The sequence below is a fragment of the Spermophilus citellus genome (assembly GCF_964194105.1).
Source record: "Spermophilus citellus genome assembly, chromosome: 6".
Classification (NCBI taxonomy): Eukaryota; Metazoa; Chordata; class Mammalia; order Rodentia; family Sciuridae; genus Spermophilus; species Spermophilus citellus.
In genome coordinates this window covers 139758558-139782592 of record NC_138187.1, presented here as the reverse complement: position 1 = coordinate 139782592, position 24035 = coordinate 139758558, and the positions used below count along the sequence as shown (strand labels likewise).

The following is a 24035-nucleotide window of genomic DNA, read 5'->3' as shown; positions in this document are numbered from 1 at the left end:
GCTGCCAGTTCAATTGGAATGAACTTTTGAAGGTGAATTTTTAGAATCACATAAAAGGCACATGTATAATCCACTATCCATTAAATTTATCGAAGTTGTGACAAAAGTTTCTTCCTCTATTGTTATCACTACTACAAGTGTATTTTTAATATTTTTAGTTGTACATGGACACAATAACTTTATTGTATTTATTTATCTTTATGTGGTATTGAGGATGGAACCCAGTTCCTCATATATGCTAGGCAAGCACTCTGCCACTGAACTACAACACAACCTTATGCTGTATTTTTATATGCTACATATGATGGAATATTTTTTCATGATAATTTGCCATCACTCAAATTCTACTAAAATATATTTCAGTGCCATAAACATAGATTATTGCAATGATGTAATAATGGTTTTTATAGAAGTCAAGTTGAGATTTTAGATTAAAAATAACAGAAAATAAAAGCATCCAAAGGGGAGGAAAAAGTTCCAAACATATATGCATTTTACCTGTATACATTATACCATATATGATTTATTTATAAGCTGAAAGATTTCAGAAATAATTTAGTCAAATACATACATATATGATATGGGAATATGTCCATAGACGTCAAAGGATAACAGTATATTTTTGATAATTCTTTCAAAAATAATCATGGAAAATAATTTTGTTAGGGTTAAGATACTTAACCTATTTTGAAATACAAGTCAAGTAAGCATAACTAAATGAAAACTATATAATGAATACAATTGTATTATTTGGAAAGAAGTATAAGAAGGTTTGTATTAATGGGGTAGCCTGAAGAATTCATAGATATTGCTTATATTTATGTGTTTAAAGAAAAGAATATTTATTTAATAATTAATTAATTTATTTATTTCGCTCTCCCTAAAACCAAACACTACTCTATATGTTAACATTCAGTTTTCTATTCTTTCTTATTTATACACTTTGGAAAAAGTCATTCCCATTTAGCTTACTTAATCTATAAAATATTAAAAAAATACTTCCTATATAGAACTAATTGATCTTCAAAGCTGCAGTATTACATATCTATATGCTTTCTAGACATTTCTGCTTAGCACTTTAAGAAATATATCTAGATCCAGTTCATTATCTTTTTCCTCCAGTCAACAATCCCTCTTCCCAGTTTGAGAAATTGGTAGACTCCTTCTTCCTCAATTCCCACATCAGTAATGAAGTATCATTCTTTGCCTCCATACATAAATTTACGTAGGAACTTACCTTTACAATCCATTGTCTTGATACTGTGACAGGTTATCTCCCTCATGCCTGCTTCTGAACTGCTTTCCCTACTTTCAGGCCCATTTCAACCATAATCCACCCTGATTAGCATACCTGAGGGATGACATCAGCAAGATGGATGAGGAGAGGAGTCTGGCACCTTTCCCTCCAAAATAAAGAACCAAATCAAGGGGCTATTTCTCTGGAGTGTTTAAAACAGAAGACCAAAGTTCAGTGGGAAGTTGCAGAGATGTCATTGAAGAGACATGAAAACTTTATAAAGAAGGGAACTGAGTAAACAGCATCTTCTGTATATCTCCCAATATCAAGTCTGAACCAAAAAAACTTCATGTGGAGGTCCTACTTAGGCAGAAGAACCCCAGCAGTCTCATTCTCTCCATAGACACCCTAAGCATTTACTGCTGGAGATCCCCACAGTCCATGAAGGTCTTGAACCCAGCTTGGGGAGCTGTGGGTTATTATACCAGTGTATTAACATCAACAAAGAGCACAAAACACACTGTGCTCTTCCCTGTCCAGGCTCCTGCAGAACACCATCTTGAGATCCTACCCACCCATGTTCCTATGAGGCAGCCAGATATCTAAGGCCTGCAAACCAGCTGAATTCCCCTTCCTACCCTCCCACAGTCCCCAGCAAACAGCTGGGCAGCCTTCCCTGAGTGGCTCAGCCTGATGAGGTTTGGGGATAGCAGATAGGCCTCCCCACCACACACCTCCAGCCTGGTAAACAGATGGGAGGCCAGACCACCCATAGTTAGCCTGGGGAAGCAGCTGAACCAACCCTAAACAGGTTGGCCAACAGAGGCTCTGGGATCAGATGGGCAGCCACACCTAACAACCGCTGGCAGGATACCCTGAACTGCTCAAACTACAGGTGCCTAGGAAGCAAAAGGGCAACTTTACCTATTCTCCTGAAGCTACTAGAAGTACTAGGAAGCCTCTCTTGAGAAAATTAGATGACTGAGGATCAGAATTGTATCCAGAACCACAGGAAACAGCCAAGTAATCTGTCTTGAATGATTTAGTCCATAAAGGCCTTTGGAAGCATGTAGGTAGAGGTAGCCCCATCCACATATCTTCAGCCCCAGAAAACAACTGGACTGCCTATCCTGAGCAGGCTGGGGATAGATCTTGCTAAGTCACCTCTATAGCCCTGGGATATTTCAGGACAACCTAATCATGCTTGTCTGTGTAGCCTCACTCCTATATGGCTTTTAAAAGATAATAGGTAACCTTGCTCTGCTACCAGAATCACTGCTCCACAACACGTATTTCCACAGAGGCAGCCCCATTTCCACAAAGCCCTCAGAAACAGATGGATGCTCTGTCTATACTGATGGTCCAGGTCCATCTTGCCAGCGTAAGCCTGCCAGACTGGATCCACTGGATCCTGACATAACCTATGGAATATAATAGGTATCCTACAACTGCAGTTAAGAACAAATTATTAAGAGCCACTAACTAACCAACCACATTCAAGAGGGTTGCATCCCTGCTGGCAGTGCAAACCATGACCTCTATGGCCTAGGCCGCTGAGACACCCCGGGGCATTACCAGCATTGATCATGATTATGGAAGCTGCACAGACAGGACCGTAAGGCACCTATGTGGAACCAAAACAAACATAGCCTCTCTAGACCCTAGGTCATCACAGAAAATTATGTAACTGAGAAAACCATATTATAAAATTAGTAGAGGCAACTGACCCTTCAGTTACACAATTACCAATGTACAGACACAAGGAGCATGAAAAGGAGAACATAATGTGACATCTCCAAAGGAACACAAGGACTCTCTAGCAACAGACTCCAAAGAAGAACAAGTTGACTAATTACCTGGCAAATAATTTAAAACAATGACTTTAAGAAAACTCAATAGGATAGGAGAGAATACAGACAGAACATTCAATAAAATTGGGAATGTAATTCATGATCTAAGTGAAAAAGTCAGCAAAGTCAGAGTTCATAAAAAAGAACCAAACAGAAATCTTGGAGCAAAAGAAATCAATAAATGAAACAAAAGAATGAAGAAAGTCTACAAGACTTATAGGACACTAGTAAGTGACCAACAGTTGCATTATTGGCATTCCAGAATAAGAAAAGGAAAAAGGCAGAGAAAACCTATTCAAAGAAATAATTGCTGAAATCTTTTAAATCTTGTAAAAGATATGGGCATCCACATTCATAGAACTCAAAGGACTCCTAATAGATTAGACTCAATAACAAGTTCTCTGAGGCATATTACAGGCAAACTGTCAAAATTGCAAGACATTCCCCCTTTGTATTTCTTTCTTCCTTGATTTTCTAAATCTGGCTTATTTCGCTTAGCATAAAGTTCTCCAATTCCATTTATTTACCAGCAAATGCCATAATTTCCAAGGGAAAGGGAGGAAAAAAGGAAAAAGAGAAGAAAAAGGAATGAATTTGAGCAAATTATACTATGTGTATGTATGAATATTTCAAAATTCATTCAGATTTAATATGTAATTATAATGCATCAACTAAAAAATAAAATAGAAGACAGACTAATTGAGTAGATGAAGAGTATCTGAGGAAGGGTGGAAAAGAGGAAGTACTTTGATTGAAAGAAAATGGAGAAAACTATATATTCATATATGAATATGTCAAAATGACCCCAATTATTTTAACTATGATGCCCTAAAAATAAATGAAAAAAACCAATAAGAAAAGTTCAATACCAAGAGTGATTTCTAAAAAAATCAAGATAAAAGCATCAAGTCATACATAAGGGAATCTGCATTGGTCTAAAAGCAGACTTCTCAACAGAATCCTCAAGGGCCAGGAGAGAATGGGATATATTCAAAGTCCTAAAGGAAAAAGGAAAAACAAAAACACAAACACAAACAAAATCAAACAAACAAACAAACAAAAAACCCAGCCAGACCTAGAATGCTATACATGGCAAAGTTATATTTCAGAAATGAAGGAAAAATAAAGACTTTCCAAGACCTGCAAAAACTGATAGAATTCATCACCACCAGATCAGCTATATAAGAAATACCTAAGGGAGTCTTCTAGTAGAAGTAAAACAGTGATAATAACAATCCTGCAAATGTGCAAGTTTACAAAAATTACCTGCAGAGTCAATATATATAAAAGAGAAGAGAATAAAACCTTATCAATATAGAAAACCATCAAATTACAAAGATGAACAATAAGACAGGATATGCAAAACAACTACAGAAATTAACCAAAGGAGAAGTCTATGGCTTTACTTATCAATAGTGAGCTTGTATATAAACGAAATATATTCTGCAAATAAAAGGCTTAAACTGGAGGGATGGATTTAAAAAACAAACAAATGAAAAATGATCCAATGGTAAAATGCCTACAAGAAACTCTTTCATCAGTAAAGGCACACACAGACTGAGTGTGAAGGGACAGAAAAAGATAAGCCAAGCAAACCAAAATGGGAAGCAAGGAGAAATGACAGTTATTTAATATAAAATAGACATTAAGTCAAAAACTGCATGTAGAGATAAAGAAGGTCACTATGTGATAGTAAAGTGATCAATAAAACAAAGAAATAACAATTATAAATATATATACATGTGATGCAAGAGTGTCCAGTTATTTAAACCAAACATTCTTAAATGCTAAATGAAACATCCTTTTATTTTAAAAGGAAAAATGGATCCAGGACAGTAGATTTCAACATCCCACTTTAATCATTGGATAGATCATCCAGACAAAAAAATCCATAAAGAGACATTGGAGTTAAACTACACTATAGATTAAATTCACCTAATGACATATCACAGAATATTCCATCCAGCAGTTGCAGAATTGACATTCTTTTCATCCATATGTAGCATATTATCTGGCACAGAACACTGCTGGGCTACAAGTCTCAAGAAATACCAAAAACTGAAATCATAACGTGTTTTTTTTTTCCTGACCATAGTGAAAGAAGCTAGAAGTCAGTAACAAGAGGTTCTTTAGAATTTTACAGATACAAGGGAATTAAATAATGTCTCTGAAATGGCAAATGTCAGTGAAGAAATCAAAAGGAAATTTAAAAAAAAATTATTAGAAGAAATTGAAAATGAAAACACAACATAGCAAAATCTATGTAATACAGTAAAAACAGTACTAAGAAGGAAGCTTTTTTTTTTTTTTTTGAGAGAGAGAGAGAGAGAGAGAGAGAGAGAGAGAGAGAGAGAGATTCTTTAATATTTATTTTTTTAGTTTTCGGTGGACACAACATCTTTATTTTATTTTTATGTGGTGCTGAGGATCAAACCCAGCACCCCACGCATGCCAGGCGAGCGCACTACCACTTGAACCACATCCCCAGCCCCATAAAAATAAGCTTTTAAAAATACACACCTACATTACAAAAAGGATTTCAAATAATCCAATGGTACAACTCAGGGAAGCAGAAAAGCAAGACTAAACCTCACTCAAAATTAGTGGAAGGAAATAAATAATCAAGAGCAGAACATAAATAAAATAAAGAGAAAAAAATCATACATATATATATATGTAGATATATATAAACATATCAACAAAGTGAAGTCTAACTCTCACTAATGTTTTCCTCCTTAAATATACTTTTATTAATTAACTATATGCAATTTGAAGTCAAAGAAAATGTCTTAATTATCACCATATCACATCTTTACGATAATATTATTACTGTAGTCTATGTAAAATCTATATTTTTCAATGAATCGAATTTCCTAATGGACTTTTTCTAATTTTTAGAATGTTGTTATTGTAATTTTAGTGCACATTAATTATACAAATTAGTGGATTTCACTTTGGCATTTTTATATATGCATGCATTGAGCTTTGATCATGTCCCTCCTCCCTTCTCTTCATGTTTTGACCTATTTTACTTTAGCTCTCAGGAACTATTTAGAATTAAATAGTGTGGAATATTTCAGGTTTTCCTTTGAGTTGTTTTCCTATTATACCACAAGTTGTATTTCCTCAAATAAATATAGAATTCATGCCACTATTTCCTTCTTTGTTCCACCTTTCTTGTCCTTTCTTTTAAATAACCCTATAAATTTTATAGTATTGTAATAAGGAACACATCAAATGCATATTTTTAATCAGAAATAGACTTTATAAGCATTTGTATCACAGAAAAATAAGGGGCTATAGTGGAAACATATAAAATTTATACAGAAATTAATAGTTTTCTAAAAATGCATGTCCAATATAAGATATGAAATCAACTTACACAACATCATTGAGTTCAAGCCTGGTATCTGGAGATGGATTAATCAGGATGTAGGAGAGGGTACTTTGATGATCATTCATTTCATCTAGAAGATAAATAAATGCCAAGTTTGTTATATTATTTACAGAAAATGACAGGAATTATTGCAGATCATCCTTTGCTCAAACCATGCACTTGTCAATGAGAACTTGCTACAAGTGTCACCACAGTATGACTGGGTACATAAGTTTGACTATTTTCAAATTATTGTCATTGGAAATATCTGACAGGTACCCATTTGTTGTCCCAATAGATGAAAGAAAAAAGTACCTAATTCTCTTCCGAGCAAACATAGTTGGAGTCTTTCTTTTAGTTATTACACTGAAAAAAACATTTCTACTAAAGAAATAGCTGAGCTCGATTATTTATTTTGCCTTATAAATTATTAAAAATAATTGTGGTTAAAGACAGTTATTCCAGAAAAAGCATTCATATAGTAAACTCTTTGAAAAAAATATCTAATTATATAACATTTAGAAAGCATGATAGAAATGTGTCTAAAAACCTTAAAAGTCCCAGAATATGTTCGATTTTATAACCTAATATATTTAAATAAGCCATCCTGGGTTTTTTTTTTTTTTTGGAAAATGCAAAGCATCCTATGAAATTAAATTTAACCATATTTTAAAAAGGAAGTGTACCATTAAATCACTTGTTTTTCATCTAAATCACTAAATATTAAAAAAAAAGAATGTACAATTTTAATTTTGTTAATTCACTCTGAAACCATCCTTAAGGGGGAGGTTAGCACTATGCAGGTGCAATAGCTTAGATGTGGCCTGAATTGTGTGTCCCAAAGGTTCATGTGTTGGAAGGTTGGTCCTCACTATTGAGACACTGGGGAGTGGTAGACCTTAAAAGGTTGATCTAGGGGTTGGTCATTGGAGGCGCTGTCCTCAGAAGGGACTGGGACAATTCTCTGAGCTAGTTCTAATAAGAGCAAGTTGTTATAAAAGAGTAAGACTGGCAGCTCCTGGCATTCTGCTTCCCTGTTTCACCTTGTGATTTCTCCATTTCATATATACTCCTGCCATGAGGTGATGTAGCCAAGGGGACCATTACCATGGCTCAATCAACAGGACCATCCAATCGTGGATATTCTGCCTCCAAAACTGTGAGTTAAAGAAACTTCTTTTCTTTATAGAGTGCCCAAATTAAAGTTATTTCGTTATAGCAATAAAAGAATTAACTAATACAATAGAACATTGAAAAAAATGGCTTGACATCTCAATTTTTTTAAATTCCAAAGTAATCATAAAATGCAAAAATGTAAAGCCATGTGGACACATACTTCAAAAAATAAACATAATTCATCCCATGGGTAATCTGTATATCCTGTGAGGATACTCTTAAAAAATCCTGCTCCATGGCCATAGAATCTTTTTGTGTTTTTTCTGTTGCAAGTAAGCACGCTTCCTGAAGGAAATACTAAGTTTTAAAGTTTGATCAAACTTCTAAAAATAAATTTCATACTAATGAAGAGACATCAATACTTAAATAACTATATTATAGCAGAGATCTTATAAGGCCAGCATGGCTGACCTTGATTAAAAAAATAATAGCTGTCCTAGAAGATATGTTATTTTTATAAAATAAAATTGGCCACTGTGTGCATGTGACTAGAAAACTATCACACTAACATGAAAGACAACATTTTCACTTGTGGTATTTCAAATAGATATGCAAGAATACTTATTTTTAATGTTTACAAATAAAAATTCTTACAAAGAAAAACTAACCATAAGTTTACCAATGTAACTATTATAGTCATAGGCTCATCAAGTTAATATTCAAATAAAAGAATATAATTTGGTTGAAAGTCTATGGGTTAGATACAAAAAAATTGAATCTTATAAAAAAGTTAAGGTTATAGGCAAAATGGATAATTCCCAGTGAAATATGAATTATAGGTAAACAATAGCTGGTTTTAATATAAATATGTCCCAAAGCCTATATGTGACATTCTACAATTATTTATTGTTTATCTGAAATTCAGATTCCACTGGTAATTCAGTATTTTTATTTGCTAAATCTAGCAATTATACGTGGGAATAGATAGCTCACTAAACTAGCTGGAACCTGGAATCCAACTAGTATCAACTGATGTTTTCTTGAAATATGGTCCATTCCAGCATAAAGAATAATGTACAAAGAGAACATAATCAGAATGATTTCTCCTTATGCAAAAAAGGTTTTTGCTTTGACTAGCACATTGCAATCATACATCATAGTTGGATTCATTTTGACAAAATCATACATTCATGAAGTTTAATTTATACCATTTCATTTATGGTGACTCCACTCCCCTCTCCCTCACTCCCTCTATTTCTTTTCCTCTACTGGTCTTCAATTCACTCACTTATTTATTTGTTTATAATTGGTGTGAAAAGCAATTTTGATTCAAGTCTTTTTTTCTTGAGAAATTTTCCTCTCATGTGAATTTCCATGACTGCTTTTCAAAGAAACTGAGATTGACAATGCACTATGGAGACTAAATCATATAATCCACCGAAACATACTAGGACTACCAGAAAATCTCCTTTTCCTTCGGCTACAAATGACACAGTTTCTTGTCTAAGCAGTGGAATTACTGAACTATGACACAAGGAAAACATTTTAACAGATAACTTTTCAGACGATATTCACAAATGCTTTGTTGGAAGGCCTGCAGTTGTCTTTTTCTCTTTGTGACTTTGTATTTAAGAAATACTGAGGTTCAAAAAAAATTATATTGGAGTTACACATCAAAGTCACATTCAACAATAGTTATTATCAGTCATAAATCTGGTATTTCTGCCTCTATTATTCATTCTCTGTGGTTTTTATTTTAAATTTCTAAATTCTGTATGAGAAAATGATACAAGTTTGCTGGATTGTTAAGACCCCATCATAATAATTATCACTGACTATAGCAAAAACACATAATGATCACAAATGAAGTCTGAACCAAAACTATAAAACCATACTTATTGACTGAAATAAATTTCCTTTGGTAGGTTTGGTTTCATAAACTCCAAAATCAAAATTCTATTTTTATAGAAAAAATATCTACTAATATCTATTGCTATATATTCACTGTGTTCCCAGAAACTCTGATCTTGGCAAATTAACAAACAGCATTATATAGTTTAAATTTCTGCCAGTGAAAGTATCTCTTCAATTTTGAGATAATTATCTAAGTAAAATTATCTAATTAAAATGAGATAATTATCTAAATAAAACTGTTATGATAAATTGAAAATACAGAACATTCAAAAACTTTATAAGAAATTCTATAGGGTAAAAAGTCAAAGATTACAGAGTATTACAGAGAAATTTATTTTTTCTAAGTTAATTTCTAAATTAATTAGCATATAATTATTCAGTTAAAATTTTCAAGTAGAAAATATTCTTAGTTTGTATAAGTGGATCTTAAATAAAGGAAATAAAATCATACTCCTATAGTTCTTAAAAATTAATTTATGCATACTAATTCACAAAATGTAAATTTAAATTTTTACTATATTTTGTTTGAAATTTTCATTTGAAATATTTTCGGGTTTTTTGAAAAAGAAGAATAAAGTTTTAATGTTTCCTGTCAGTTATGAGAGGCCTCACAATGTACCAGTCTTTTTGGTGCCTTGATCATGGACTTCCAGCCTCCACAATTGTGAGAAAACAAACTTCTAATTTAGGCCCCCTAGTTTGTGGTATTTGTTATGGTGACTCTAGTAGACAAATATAACTTCTGAAAAAACATGTCCATTATGTAATCTTAATCAAAGAAATATTTTGTATAATAAAATATCAGATTAAGAGATCCATTTAAAACAAAAGCCTCCTAAACCAGATTGTCTACATTAAAATTCTGGCTCTATCAATGACAAATTATGAGATATTAGGGAATTCACTTAATTTCACTTATTCTCAATAGGTTTAGTTTCCTCACCTGGAAAACAGGAACAATAGCAGTGTTATCACATAGTTTGTTGTAGAAATAAATTATAAGTAAATAATAAAATTTTAAATTAATATATAGTTCTTAGGCATAATGCCTAGTTGATATCAGATATTATGAAAAGATTACCTAATATTATCATAGCAAGCAAAATAAAGCTATAAATTATAAGTAAAATTATAAATTTGTTGGAACATAAAGGTGTTGTCAGGCAAAGGTAGTGTATTGTTCAAAACCAAGTAGAATGGGAACTGGGACACCTGGGATAGTGCGGTTTAAGAGGAGAAGCAGGCACTAGGGAATGGGCACAAGTGAGCAAAGGGATTAACTGCAAAATGATGTTGAAAAGGCAACAGGGGTTAAGGGGATGGGTCGAGATCCCTGAAGGGCTTGTGGATCTTGGATGAGAGTTTGAATTGTATTCTAAGTATAATGAGAAAGCATTTAAAATTTGTCAGGTATGGTGGTGGGGTTGGCAGCATGATCTAGTTTTCTATTAAATATGTATTTTTGCTCTGTAGGAAATGAACTTTGGAAAGGACCAAGTTTAGATTCAGAAATATTAGGCTTTTTTGAAACAGAAATGTAGGTGAGAGATGATGGTTATTATGGAGTAATAAATAGGAAGGAAGAGGGAAGCTATATAGAAATGAAAAAGATATGAAGACCAACAGGGGGAAGGAGGGAAGAATGGAGCGAGATAAAGTTTTAAGATGGGAGATACCACACCATGTGATATCTTTCATATTTATCCACATTTATCATTTTGTGGGTATAAATCCAAACTTCCACCTAACGTTGTTTACATCCTGTCTTAGCAACATCCTTTAACATTGTTCAGAGTAAAGATACGCTAGTGAAATCTCTTAGCATTTGCTGAAATTGTCTTTATTCACCTTCATTTTAGAGAGTAATAATAAATACATATGTCCAGGTAGACCATATTGTTTTAGGTACACTAGGTAGTACTACAAAGATGTCTCTCTATGGTTTTTGGATTTGCCAAATTTTTAACAGGATGTCTGTTGAGAGATTTCTTTTTTTTTTTTTTTTTTAAAAAGAGTGTTTTTTTTTAATCCTCTGACTCCTTTTGAGATATTTTATCATTTATTTACAACAATTTTGTATATTGTATCTTAGAATTATTTTTAATGTTATATTACTTGAATATAAATTTTATTCTTGCATATAAGTTATCAAATTCAAAAAATTACCATTATTATTTCTTCAAATATTCATTCTCCTCTCTCCTATTGGGATGAAAACTGCATGTATGTAAGATAACTTGATTTCATCCTATTGGTAATTAACACTGTACTTTTCATTATTTTTCCCCCATCACTCTCATCAATGCATTTTGGATAGTCTATCATAATGGCTTTTGCATTTTTATATTATCTTCTGTGGTAGCCATTATGAGGTTAATCCCATGAAGATTTTTATTTCCAATAATGAATTATGTACCTTTAGGAGCTTCAATTTCTCCACATACAGAATATATTGTAATGACTACATTAATACTCATGTTTTCTGTATATGTTTCATGTGATTGATTTTTCTGCTTGTTTATGGTTCTATTTTCTTATTTTGGGTCAACTTCCTTGACTACCAGCCTGTGAACGGGTTACCTCATTTGATTCACTTCCTGTGGAGAACAAAGGAAGTTAAAGCTTCCTTTTCTTCAGTGATTGCACACGATTGATATTTTTTCTAATTATTTAAGTTGAGAGCATAAATAACTGTCAGAACAAGAAATTTGCCTTTTTTTTGTTTTAGTACATTTAGATAGCTCATTCTTTACTTTCTTGTTGACTGCTTATTTATTCAACCAATAATAAAATGTTAATAGCAAAAAGTCCACTCAACCAGTTAACATTTTTTCTCAGTTACAAAAATATTTTACTCAAGTTGGTCATGTTTTTCTTACACATATACCAAAACACAACACTTGAATTTCCAGTTGTAAAGATAAAATATAGGTGTAATTAAGTGCAATGAAGTTAATGATGATGGTAAGTAAAAGTATTGGTATTACCGTAAAAGTAATGTTCTAGGAAGATTATGATACAACTCCATGAAGCAAGAGTATGATTTTAATATTAATAGAGATACGGAAAATTCATTGCCTAAATATTTTAGTTACTATAAATCATCAATTTAGCAATTACCCTTTTTGAAACCTATTGCACTTCTTTAAGAAGAAAAACTTAGTTTGTTTTGTTCAATTAATATTCTATAGACAGAACAATATTATCATATAAAAGCTTTTTTTCTAAGTTCAACCTTGTCAGAATGATTTCTGGAAATACAGAAAAACTCAAAATTGTTTTCTGGGAATCTACATAATATTATATACTCATTCACTTGGATAAAAAGTAAATGATATTTCTCGAAAAAAAAAAAAAAGCAACAAAACCCCAGAGTCAATTTGTCATGGAATAATAAACTGTTGATGCAGTCATCATAGTTATGCCAGGTATTTATATTATTTCTTCTTGCTATGAAATATTGCAAAATATTCTAGAAGAAATACATAGCTGTGATACCTTCACTCTATATAATTTATTCTAATTAAATAAATTTTTCTAATCTGTGAAGAATTTTTTACTAGACAAACATACTCCAGTTATTAATTCAATTTTGTGGAATTTTAATCTTAAAATCATCAGTGAATTAGAAAAGTATGAAAACAGGTGATGGTATTACTATCACAACCCTTAGTATTATACCTATCATACTTTGGGGTAGAAATAGCAATTCTTTCTTGGTAAGTTTGCTTATTTAATTTCCAATTTTAGACAATGACTAAAACTAAGTCATCATGCTGGCTACAGAAATATTTCAGTGTATCTATTAACTTCTTTAAGCAAATTATAAATTTACAAAAAATAAGACTTTCTGGTGGATATAACGTCTAAATACTATTAATTACCTTTTTGTTGTTCAAAAAAATTTTCTCTTAGTTTCCTTCAGTATTTCTTCTTTTAGAAATAGTATAAACTTTTAAAGATTTGAGGTAAAATTGACGAGCATATGTAATGGTAATCATATTGAAGATGTACTTGCCAATCAATACTTTAAAAATGTCTACCATTCTATAAGCTACCATTATGAATCTGTTAATGATTTTAAAAAGTAATTTTAGTGAATGTGAGAGCCATCCTAAATATATTGTTTAAGAAAATGCTAGTTTTTAACAGAACGAAACAATTATTCACAAATGCAGTATAGTATTGTTATAGTCAGCTTTTCAACACTGTTGACCAAAATACCTGATGGGAACAATTCCAAGGAAGAAAGATTTATTTAGCCTCACAGTTTCAGAGTTTCCCATCCATAGTCAGGTGACTCCATTGCTTTGGGCTTAATATGAGGCATACATCATGTAGAAGGGTATGACAGAGAAAAACTGCTCAGATCATGGGAGGCAGGGAGCAAAGAGATCAAATTAGAGAGTGGGGAAGGGTCCAAGGCAAAGACATAGTACTAAAGGAACACCCCCATTGACCTCCTTCCATCACCCATGCCTCATCTACAGTTTCTTCCACCTTCCAATGGTCCATTCAGCTATCAAAGATTAATCTGGTAATGAGGTCAGAGCACTCATGATCTAATCACTTTCTCCAAACCCTACCTCTGGACACTGATGTAGTGGGGACCAAGACTTGAACATATGACATTTAGGGGAGCAGTCCAATTTTAAACTATAACAAGTACATTGGCTAAAAAAATCTTATCACATAAATTTTACTCCTTGGCAATTAAAACTATCATATGACAAGCCTAGGGCTTTTATCCTCATTTGCTGGTTCTTAAAGAAAAATAGTACCTTGTCCAAGAGCACAGAGCTAGCTAACAATTCCATGAACACTGAGGTGAATGGTTTTCAAAACTATTCTGAAAATAATTCATTTAAAAATCAATAAGAAGGGGCTGAGGCTGTGGCTCAATGGTAGTGCACTTGCCTGGAATGTGTGAGGTACTGGGTTCGATCCTCAGAACCACATATAAGTAAATAAAAAAATAAAGGTCCATTGATAACTAAAAAAAATATTTCAATAAGAAGCAAGTAGAATTTGAAGACTGGCATTTTTGCTATTTTGCCATATCACAGGATTCCTCAAAGTCTTTTGGGGACAAGCAGTTCAGAACTGAATCTTTCATATTTAAAACATAATACTAGATATGTAATATGCATTATGTATCATCTCAGCAAAGTCTGAAGCAGAAAATTTATACTTGTTCAGTAGAACATGATAATCACAATAAATAGTGTGTATGTGTGTTTGTGTATATATATATATATATATATATATATATATATATGAGATATGAGATACAATTTCAAGCAGTTTGGGTCAGTTTCTTTATCTGAAGAAGTTTTAGTGCCAAATTTATATAAAATCTTGGTTTTCAGAAATTTAGTATTATGGAATTATTAGTAGAATATTGACTACTTGTAATCTAATCAAAATATTAAGGATAGGTTTGTTTACCTTAGATAATACATGCATGAGCATTTCTATTATTTTTAGTAATTTCAATCCTACCTGTTGAGGGAGATCCTGCATGAGAAAACATTCAAAATTTTAATGGTGATAATAAATAAACACAATAATCAGGGTTTCAGTTCCTTCTGTTTAATCACCTTGAGTAGGGCATTTCATGTCTCCAAGTTCTGTTTTTATCTCTCAAATGGTAAACAATCGTGTGCCTCCACTCTTTCACAGTTAAGAATTCATGTATAGCATTTTATAAGCATCACAGTTATCAAAATCTTGCCCTGGGTCTTAAATTTTCCTTTCATGTCCTTTTATGGGAATTCATCTATTTTTACCTCAATGACCATCAGTTCCTTCATTGCTATAAAGCAATAATTTATAGCATCAAAATTTCATGCATCAAAATTTCAAAATGTACTGAAACATAATTTAAGAACTGGATAATGTTGAGACTCTTTTATAGCTTGGTTATATCTTTATTAAAAAAAGTCCAGCATTTCTCAAATTTTCAATCCTGAAATCAATCATGAAATTATCAGGCCATATAAAATGGCATTTATGTAAGTGAAAGTCCAAGATAGCATTTGGTGTAAGTTGTAATTTTTCACTTTTAAAAAACCTGTGGTAATGCAAAGATAATCTGGCAATATTTGATTCAGCAGCTATAACAATTTTGAATGCCTCATGACATTAGTAACAACTTGTATTTTGAAATTAATACCAACTGTTTAAAAGAAAATATCAGCAAATTGGTCATTTTTTAAAATTTTAAGTAATTTTCAAATTTGTTTCATAATTTATTTGCTGTTTGAGATAAAAATATTTTTTACATAATATAAAAATTAAATTTCTAATATGTCTCTTCCAGTGCAGCATTGTTGTACATGTTTGAAAATTTTGTAGGTGATTCCCATGCAAGTACATTGTTTACAATGTTGAAGACCAAGAAAGAGGATCCAGGAAAAGATGATCTCATATATTGACCAAGAAAAGTAAGTATCATTTGCGTTTTGTAAAGTTCTCTGAAAAGGGGAGAAAAGAAATGTATGAAGAGTCAATGTGAGGTGATGCTGTAAAGACAAAAAGGGTGGTTCATTTGATAAAATAAAGAAAATAAGAGAAAACGTGAACACTGGGTACATAGTGTACACAAACATGCATGTGTACATGCACAGAGATGTGTACGCACATGGTTCTGTTAAGATAGAGAAAGAACTCTTGCTTGCTTACAAGCGCAAGTAGGAGAAAGAAAAAAGAATGAGGATTGTGAAGAGTAGGATTAACTACTAGAGTTCATTTTTGAAGGAGTCAGGAAGACACAGTCAAAAGTAAAGGACAAGAATCATATTTGCTTTTTACCTAGAGGGAAAGAGTTAATTATAAAATTTATTTAGAAGAATAAACATTCAAAAAAACTAAGGAAATACTGAAAAGAAGAGTGCAGATACCTATTGCTGAACCAGATATTAAAATATACTATAAAGCCATTTAAAACAGTGAGCACTTTTGTCTGACTAGGCAGATAGACATAAGAGAAGTTTAGAAATAAGCCCAATTTGTGTATAAATTCAGGATATGATAAAAGCAGGAGGTAAAATCATTGGAGGAGAATGTGTTTTAATAAATGGTGTATAACTAAATATGGACAAGAATGTTAAAAATTAAAATTTGTTAACTTTCTTATCTATATATCAAGATAAATTTGAAACACTCAGATATTTACTTATAAAAAATGTGAACCAAATAATTACTGAAAGAAATGGGAGATTTCCTCTTTAAATTGGAAAAGAGGAAAATTCTCTGTTACTCAAAATCAATAAAGTACTAATGGAAATGATAGACAATTATGTTGGTAATATTGAAAAAGACTAAATGAAGAAAAGAAAGACTAAGTTTGAAAGATATAGCTCTACCTTATATACATATATAGATATATATGTAGATTATATATATATACACATACATGTATGTTTTATACTTATATAAAACAATATTATTATACCTAATATTCAAGTACTCTCTAGAAATACTAAAGAATATGTCCATAAAAGTTGGGTAGGAAAATAAATAGTTCATGGAAAATGGTTCCTAAGCACATGAAAAGCTATTCAACTCCACAATCATAAGAAGGTACACTGAGATATCAATGCTTTTCTTTATCTATTAGATTGATAGAACATCTGAAGCCTCATATTTTGTTAACAAGGTTTTAAGCAAACAGAAACTCTCATATTTTTGTTGGTAGAAATGCAAGATGGTACATACCCAAGGAAGAAAATTTTGGCAACAAGCAAAATTATATATACATTTAATCTTTAATTTGGTAATCTCACTTTTTTAATACATCCCAAAGATATGCTGGGAAGATACAAAGAGATATGTGTATGAAGCCATTTACTGCACATGTAGCCCTGAATTCAATTGTAATATCTGTGCGAACGCCTATTTTACATCAATCAAACAATCTTATCTATGGAATTTTAGGGGGATGGGAATATAGCTTAGTTGGTAGAGTGCTTGCCTTGCATGCACAAGAACCTGGGTTCAATACTCAGCACCACACACACACACAAATCTTATTTTAAATCTCTCCATTGAAGAAAATTTTAAACAATGTCAAATCCAGTAAAAATGAGCATCTCTAAATTTTGATTATTGTGTCAAAGTATTACTTCCTACTGAAAGAAACTGAAGATTCTTAGAGAGTTGACTTATTCTGGGTAGAAGCATTTATTCATTTAGAAAGAAAAAAAAATCTATCAAAGGTGATTAATATCCTGACAAAAAATTCCAGAGGCAGTTTAAAGAGGTTCCCTCTTGCATCACTAGTGAAAAAATTGAAAATAAAGGAAAAGGAACAGTCCCTTTGCTTAGAAACTTGGAAATGCAAGAAAGATGTATATTTTCAAATGCTATGTACATATTTTGACAGGAAGTTGAGTGATTTCATGATAGGAAGAGGTAAAGTCATTCACTGAAATGTTAGCAAGAAAGTAAATGGTGGAGCATTTTGAACATTTCTTTACATCATGAAGACACAGAAAATTATATTTGTCCAGCATTTTGGACAACAAATGAAGTTATCTATGCTGAGAGGAATCCAGTCTAAAAGATGGCTCTGGAAAACCCAGGTCCCACAGGGTCTTCTGAAGGCATAAAGATCAAAGTCATAACAAAACGTACAACAAATTGATAGTATACTATTATACTACACATATTTGGGGGGAAAATCAGTTCTAGACTCTTTTTCCCTTAACATTAAAAAAAATGTGGGTATTTGAGATTCTCTAATAGTCCTTAACGTGCGGGTTATTTCATCTACTCCTAACAGCTTTAATTAAAATCTATATGCTCATGAATACAAACTGTAGCATACGTATACATTGTATTTCTCTGTCTTGAACACCAAACCAAAAAAAGAAAATCCAGATTTTTAACAGATTCACTCCATTAGTAATTTTCTATCACTCAAATTAAATGCATTATCTTCAGTCCAAAATATATGTTGTAAATATATCTCTGTCACTACCACCAGTGCACACTCAGCGGTTCCAACTAGAGCCCAAAGAATTTTCTTTTGATTCTTTACTTTTCCACTCCTTACATCCTGTATCCAGTGAGTCAAAGTAATCTGTTTAATTGTGCCAAGCGCCAGGCCTACTTAAACAAAGTCATGTTATGTCTTGTGGGCAAATCAAAGCCACCAAAGAGGCAAAACATTTTTTTTCTATGGAGGTGGGCCCCAATCTCTTACTTTTGTGTGTAAAGTTCAGTCATAAATATAGAAATTAAACAAATATGCAGTATAGTTATTTTAGTTGGTGAAAGCCATAGCTGAGCTAAGCTTTTTATCATTATCCCATGTCCCTTAAAACAAACCTAAAATAAAGATATTATTATTATTTTATCTTCACAGATGAGAAAATGGGTTCAGAGAGGAAAGAATTTTTTCTGGCCTGATATTAGAATATGAACTTTATAAATGCAAAGGTCTTGTCAGAATAGACATTGTTCTAATGCTTAGAACAATTACTGATACTGAGATGGCCATCTGATGGGCTGTCAAATTGGTAAATTATTGTGAATTATAAATAAGTGGAAAAGTCTAGAAGCCCTTAATATGTCATATTCTCAATGCTGTTTTTATACCAAGTGTCCAATTACAGGTATTTAGTACATGAGTGTAGAATTGATTAATGTGTCTATGAATAGATGGACTGATGGAGGGGAGAGAGTAAGGATGAAAGAAAGAAAAATGTGGACAGAATCTCTTCCATTCTGTAAGAATTATTGAGCATAAAATTGGCAAATTATAATAGAAATAAATTATAGAGAATTAAAAAATCCAAGGTGCCTGTTTAAAGTTCCATTTTCCTAATGATTCTCCTATGCATTCAGGTCATGCATTTTTATGTCTCTAAGAATCAAACTGTTTCTGTCACACTGCTTACAGGACCAGCATGAGGTAATACTACTCTTGAAACACACCTGGAACTTGGACAAGCAATCATTTATTAGAACTTCTCATTGAAAGAAAAAGTAGCTTAATCTTAGCTGATACATAAATATAGGATGTTATCCTATAAAAATTTAAGCATACTTAATATCATCAAATTGGCAAATAGCTATTAGTGTATTTCTAATATGAGGACTATTGTTTTCTTTTCATTTACTTCTTAATGTAAGGCACTAAATGTGGTTATATTAAAATTACTGACCACAGATAAATCTGTACTTCATTTAAATAAGTGAAATATTATTATGAATTTCAACTGAATATGGAATCCTAACTCCAACACATTTCAACTGTGTGTCCTCAGTCAGATCTTCAGCTTCTTCAAGGGTAAAAATGAAGCACCAATCTTTTCAGATATGAGGGTTATGAAAATATACATGGCTCAGTACAGTTTTTTCTTTGTTCAAATAAATATTGGCCACTTCTCTTAAACTCTAATTCAAGGATTAAAATGTCTCCCTATGAACACTGTCTCAAGTTGCGGTTTTAATAAATGATATTGACAATATCTTGGCTCCTGGTTTACCCAAGGTATATGTAAATAAAAGCCTTATTTATCATTGGATTTTTCTATGAGTTGACCAAATTTCTTTTAAAATAAATTTCACACAGTAATAAATGATATATTTGAAGTTATCACTGCAGTATTTATTTAAGCTTTTCTATGTGGTCTGTTTGATAACCACAGATCAACATAGAAACCCAACAATCAAGACCAATTGTAGTACATGATACAAAGCATTATTTAAGCTTAAAAAGTAAAGGTTTTGAAGACTTTGTTTCTGTTACCACAAGAATTTAAACACAATTCATGAGAACATTATGATTCATCTATGACTGCTACAGTCACTTGCCTATTCATGTTATCTCAGGAGACAGGAGAAAATGTGTGTGTGGTTGTATGAGGAAAACTTTTGAGCCAGAAAGACCTAGATATAAATGTCTGCCATTAACAAGTGAATTAGCAAGTTACTTAATTTTTTTTAACCTCTAAAACGGAAACAGAGTAGACTAAGAATTTTTGTAAAAATTAAAATCAAGGTAATATAATGGGTTCAGAATAATGCCCAGTGAACCTAATAAATACCTAAGATTTTTAGCATTTTACTTTCATTATTATCAGTTAAATTTTCCATAGAAAATTAGGTATGTGTCACTAGTCCCCATGAACAGAACTGTGAAACAAAAATGCAATTCTTTACTAAATTAGAATCAACTTGATAACTATTAATGGCAAGAAATCACAAGTCCATATAGTTTTAAAGAGCATACCATATCCCACTGTAGAAAGACCCAAGTGTTTCATTCTATTTTTCACAAGTTCAGCCAACTCTTGTCTTTCTGACCTTCTGTAGAGGTTCAGTCGCTGCTGGGTTATTTTTTCAGCTGTTTTACCAGAGTGCTTGGGACCCTTTCTGCTTAGCCTCCGGGCCCACTGCATGCTCTTTCTCCGAAGCAAGGGGTGGTCTGACTGGTCACTGGAGGTGGAGTTGCGGTGGTTACTTCGGTGGTGGCCTTGCTCTTTGGAGTCTTTGGTGTCTTCCCAATCTTCCACACTGATAGATATTTGGGACTTTAAAGAAGATGAATATCAATAATTAGACATTTTAGGAATGATCATTGCCTGCACTGAAATAAGATTAATTTGCTAAATCTTGGCACAGTGATGTATTTACTCATGAGAGTTTCTGTAGAAGGAGCAAAATCATAACCATTGATTCTAATTGTCATTTACTAAAAGCATTACAGAAAGTATATTTTCTTGAACTTAGTTATGAACTACATAAAATATCTACGTCTTCCAATAGAAGTTTTTGTGAAAAGATTTATTTTTCCCCCAACGTGTTTTTTAGTTACAAATGACAGCTAGTATGCAGTTGCTTGAAATACAAAAACAAAAAAACCTAATTATTTTATTACTGCATTCAAATATAGTCCTTGTAGGAGAATTTTCTAAATCTTCTACATTTAACTTGCAATTTAAATGACTTTTACAAAAGTTGTTTTATTAGAATTATTAATATCTGAACGTTTTTAAATTATTGCTCTTTCTAAAGGTGACACTGACATAAACTTTATAAAATGAGGATTTTTTTAAACTCATATGCCCCAAGAGAAGACAAAAAATGCATTTTTAACTCCTGCTTCATTATTTACCATATAAAATGCTTTTCTGATTAAAATACTAAAACATTTCAGGAAACATTAAAGTGTGTTGTAAATAGTAATATTTCACAAATGCTTTGTGGAATCACGACTAAAACTTAAACCAGTTTATTCTCCACAGGAGAGAAAAACTATGAACAAACTCACAATGCCTATTCTGACTTATTCTTTTACTACCAAATCCGATTTTTACTGTAAGAGTCTCTCCTCTACAAGTAAAAGTTACTCTTTCAACACCATACCAGGGAGTCATATGAAATGCAACACGCATCAAAGCAGAAAGACTGACTTCCTAAAAGCATACACATGCAAATGAACAGCTTCCTAAATTCTGTTGTACCTAAGAGCTACATTCATGAATCTGCTGCATTCTCTTCTTTGGATGGAAGCTTATACTCCAGCTATAACATACATTTATTGCTGGTTTTCAAAGTAATAGAATTTAAATTATCAACTTAAGTAAGGTCAGGAAGTAGATCCAATAAAACCCTTTAAATGAGATATAAATTATAGAGGCTGAGTCAATGCTTTACATACAACTCATTTAGTAACAAGCTAGGAAATTACCTCACATTAAAATTCAAACAAAAATTCAAATATTCATTCACATTTCTCTTATGAAACAGTGCTATATTAGAGTGACATCAAAATAATTTATCTAATGTTCATATATTTATGACAGGTTATTTGATTAAAAATTTTATAAATCATATTTTATGTAGCAAAACTTAAGTGGAAGCATTAAAAAATTTAAATACTTTGGTCTTGCAAAAATGGATACTTTTATAAGTTTAACTCTATTCTCACCTACTTGAGAATTTATTTCATTATATTATAATGAAAATCCTCTTCTGTGGAAGTACAAGACAAACTCTTGAGTAATATACATTACCAATAAAGCATATCAATCTTTGCTCAGTAATTTATATGTACTTGTGCCAGACATTAAAATATATTAGTTCACTCATATTTAACACCTGTTTGCAAAGTTACACCAGAATTTTAAATTTATTTGAAGTGATTTTGGACACTGTAGTTCTAACTCTTTTAGTAATAATTTGATTTCCTACAAATGTGTAAAAATAGTAATTTCTCCAAACCAAATACTCAAAATGTTAAGCTAATATAATGTCACTTATAATTCAAATGATGAAGTAATAAACTAATAAGTATTTTTACAGAGGAGGGTAATAATATGTTTCTCTTTCAAGGAGGGGTTGAAACATGACTTGTCTTTGTAAATGGGTCTCCTTGGTCATGTGTATCAGGCACGATATAAAGTATACATACAAATTATGAACTTAAATTTATTAACACATTGGTTAAACAACATTAAATGGGGTTTCGTCATCATTTTGAAATCTCCAAAGAAGGAAATACCATGATTTACATAAAAAATCATTCAAAATTGCATATACATTTTTCAATAAACTCATAAAATAAGTAGCATCTCTTGGTAAATTTCATCTTAACTAGATAAAAAAGGATTGAGAATAGTCTGGGGATTAATTTTAAGTAATCAAAACTAAAAACATGTAAGATTGTTCTTCACATATTTGGTATGTGTATTCCTTTTTTTTTCATCCTTCCAATATCACATAATGAAAAGTAAACTCAATTTTTGTAAGCTAAGATACACAAATTTGAGTGCTACTTGAGATATTTCCCAGATCTCTTTTTATAACAAAAATGAATAGCCTCCTCATTAAATGAGAATAGTAAGACTCATCTTCAACCCTACAGAAGTCTTGTGAAAATTAATATAATTCATTAATATATAAAGAAAACATTTCAATTTTAACTTCTACATAAAATAATATTAATATGAAAATAAAAATTATAATCCATAATTTCAATAACTTCAATAAACATTAGTTATTCTATTAATGGTACTGAATGTGTGTGGGTGTGTTTTAAAAAGAGGTCTATTTATACATTTAGTTTTCTTATGTCATTCATTGTCTGCTTGTGTCTGTGCTCTGTTTTGAACATGACATTTTGATCTAGTTGAAATGTGGTAGGGGAAATGCAATGCTGACTTCATCTTAGGACCTTTTCCTGAACTGAGAATCAGAATGATAGAATAGTTAAAAGCAGGGGTTCTAGCCTCAGATAGACCTGGGTTTAAATACCAGTTCTATTACTTAACAGCCTTGTATTCTTGATTACATCATGCAAATGCTAAGATTATTCCATTTTCCCCATCTTAAAAAATGGCAATTATATTATTACTTTGCCTACCTTTTTTTCTGAGAATATCAAAGACATAATAGAAGAAAAGCATACAATATGATGCCTGACAGAGAAAATGCTCAATAAATATTAGTTAATTGTATGGCTTATGGGGTTTTATGAAAGAATGACAAAATGAGTAAAATAAAAAGAAAAAAATTATGGGGGTGATGT

General features: G+C 31.8%; 1 protein-coding gene across 2 annotated transcripts in view; it reads right to left on the bottom strand.

Moving 5' to 3' along the window:
• The window catches only part of KCNT2 (potassium sodium-activated channel subfamily T member 2), a 362366-nt gene that overhangs the window by 4259 nt on the left and 334072 nt on the right, over positions 1–24035 (bottom strand). For both annotated transcript variants that reach the window (XM_081298140.1, XM_081298141.1), the window contains 2 exons: positions 20736–21036; positions 6470–6554 (listed from right to left, as the gene is read on the bottom strand). In XM_081298140.1, coding sequence (XP_081154266.1) covers positions 6470–6554; positions 20736–21036 — 386 coding nt within the window. The remainder of the gene's footprint in view (positions 1–6469; positions 6555–20735; positions 21037–24035) is intronic.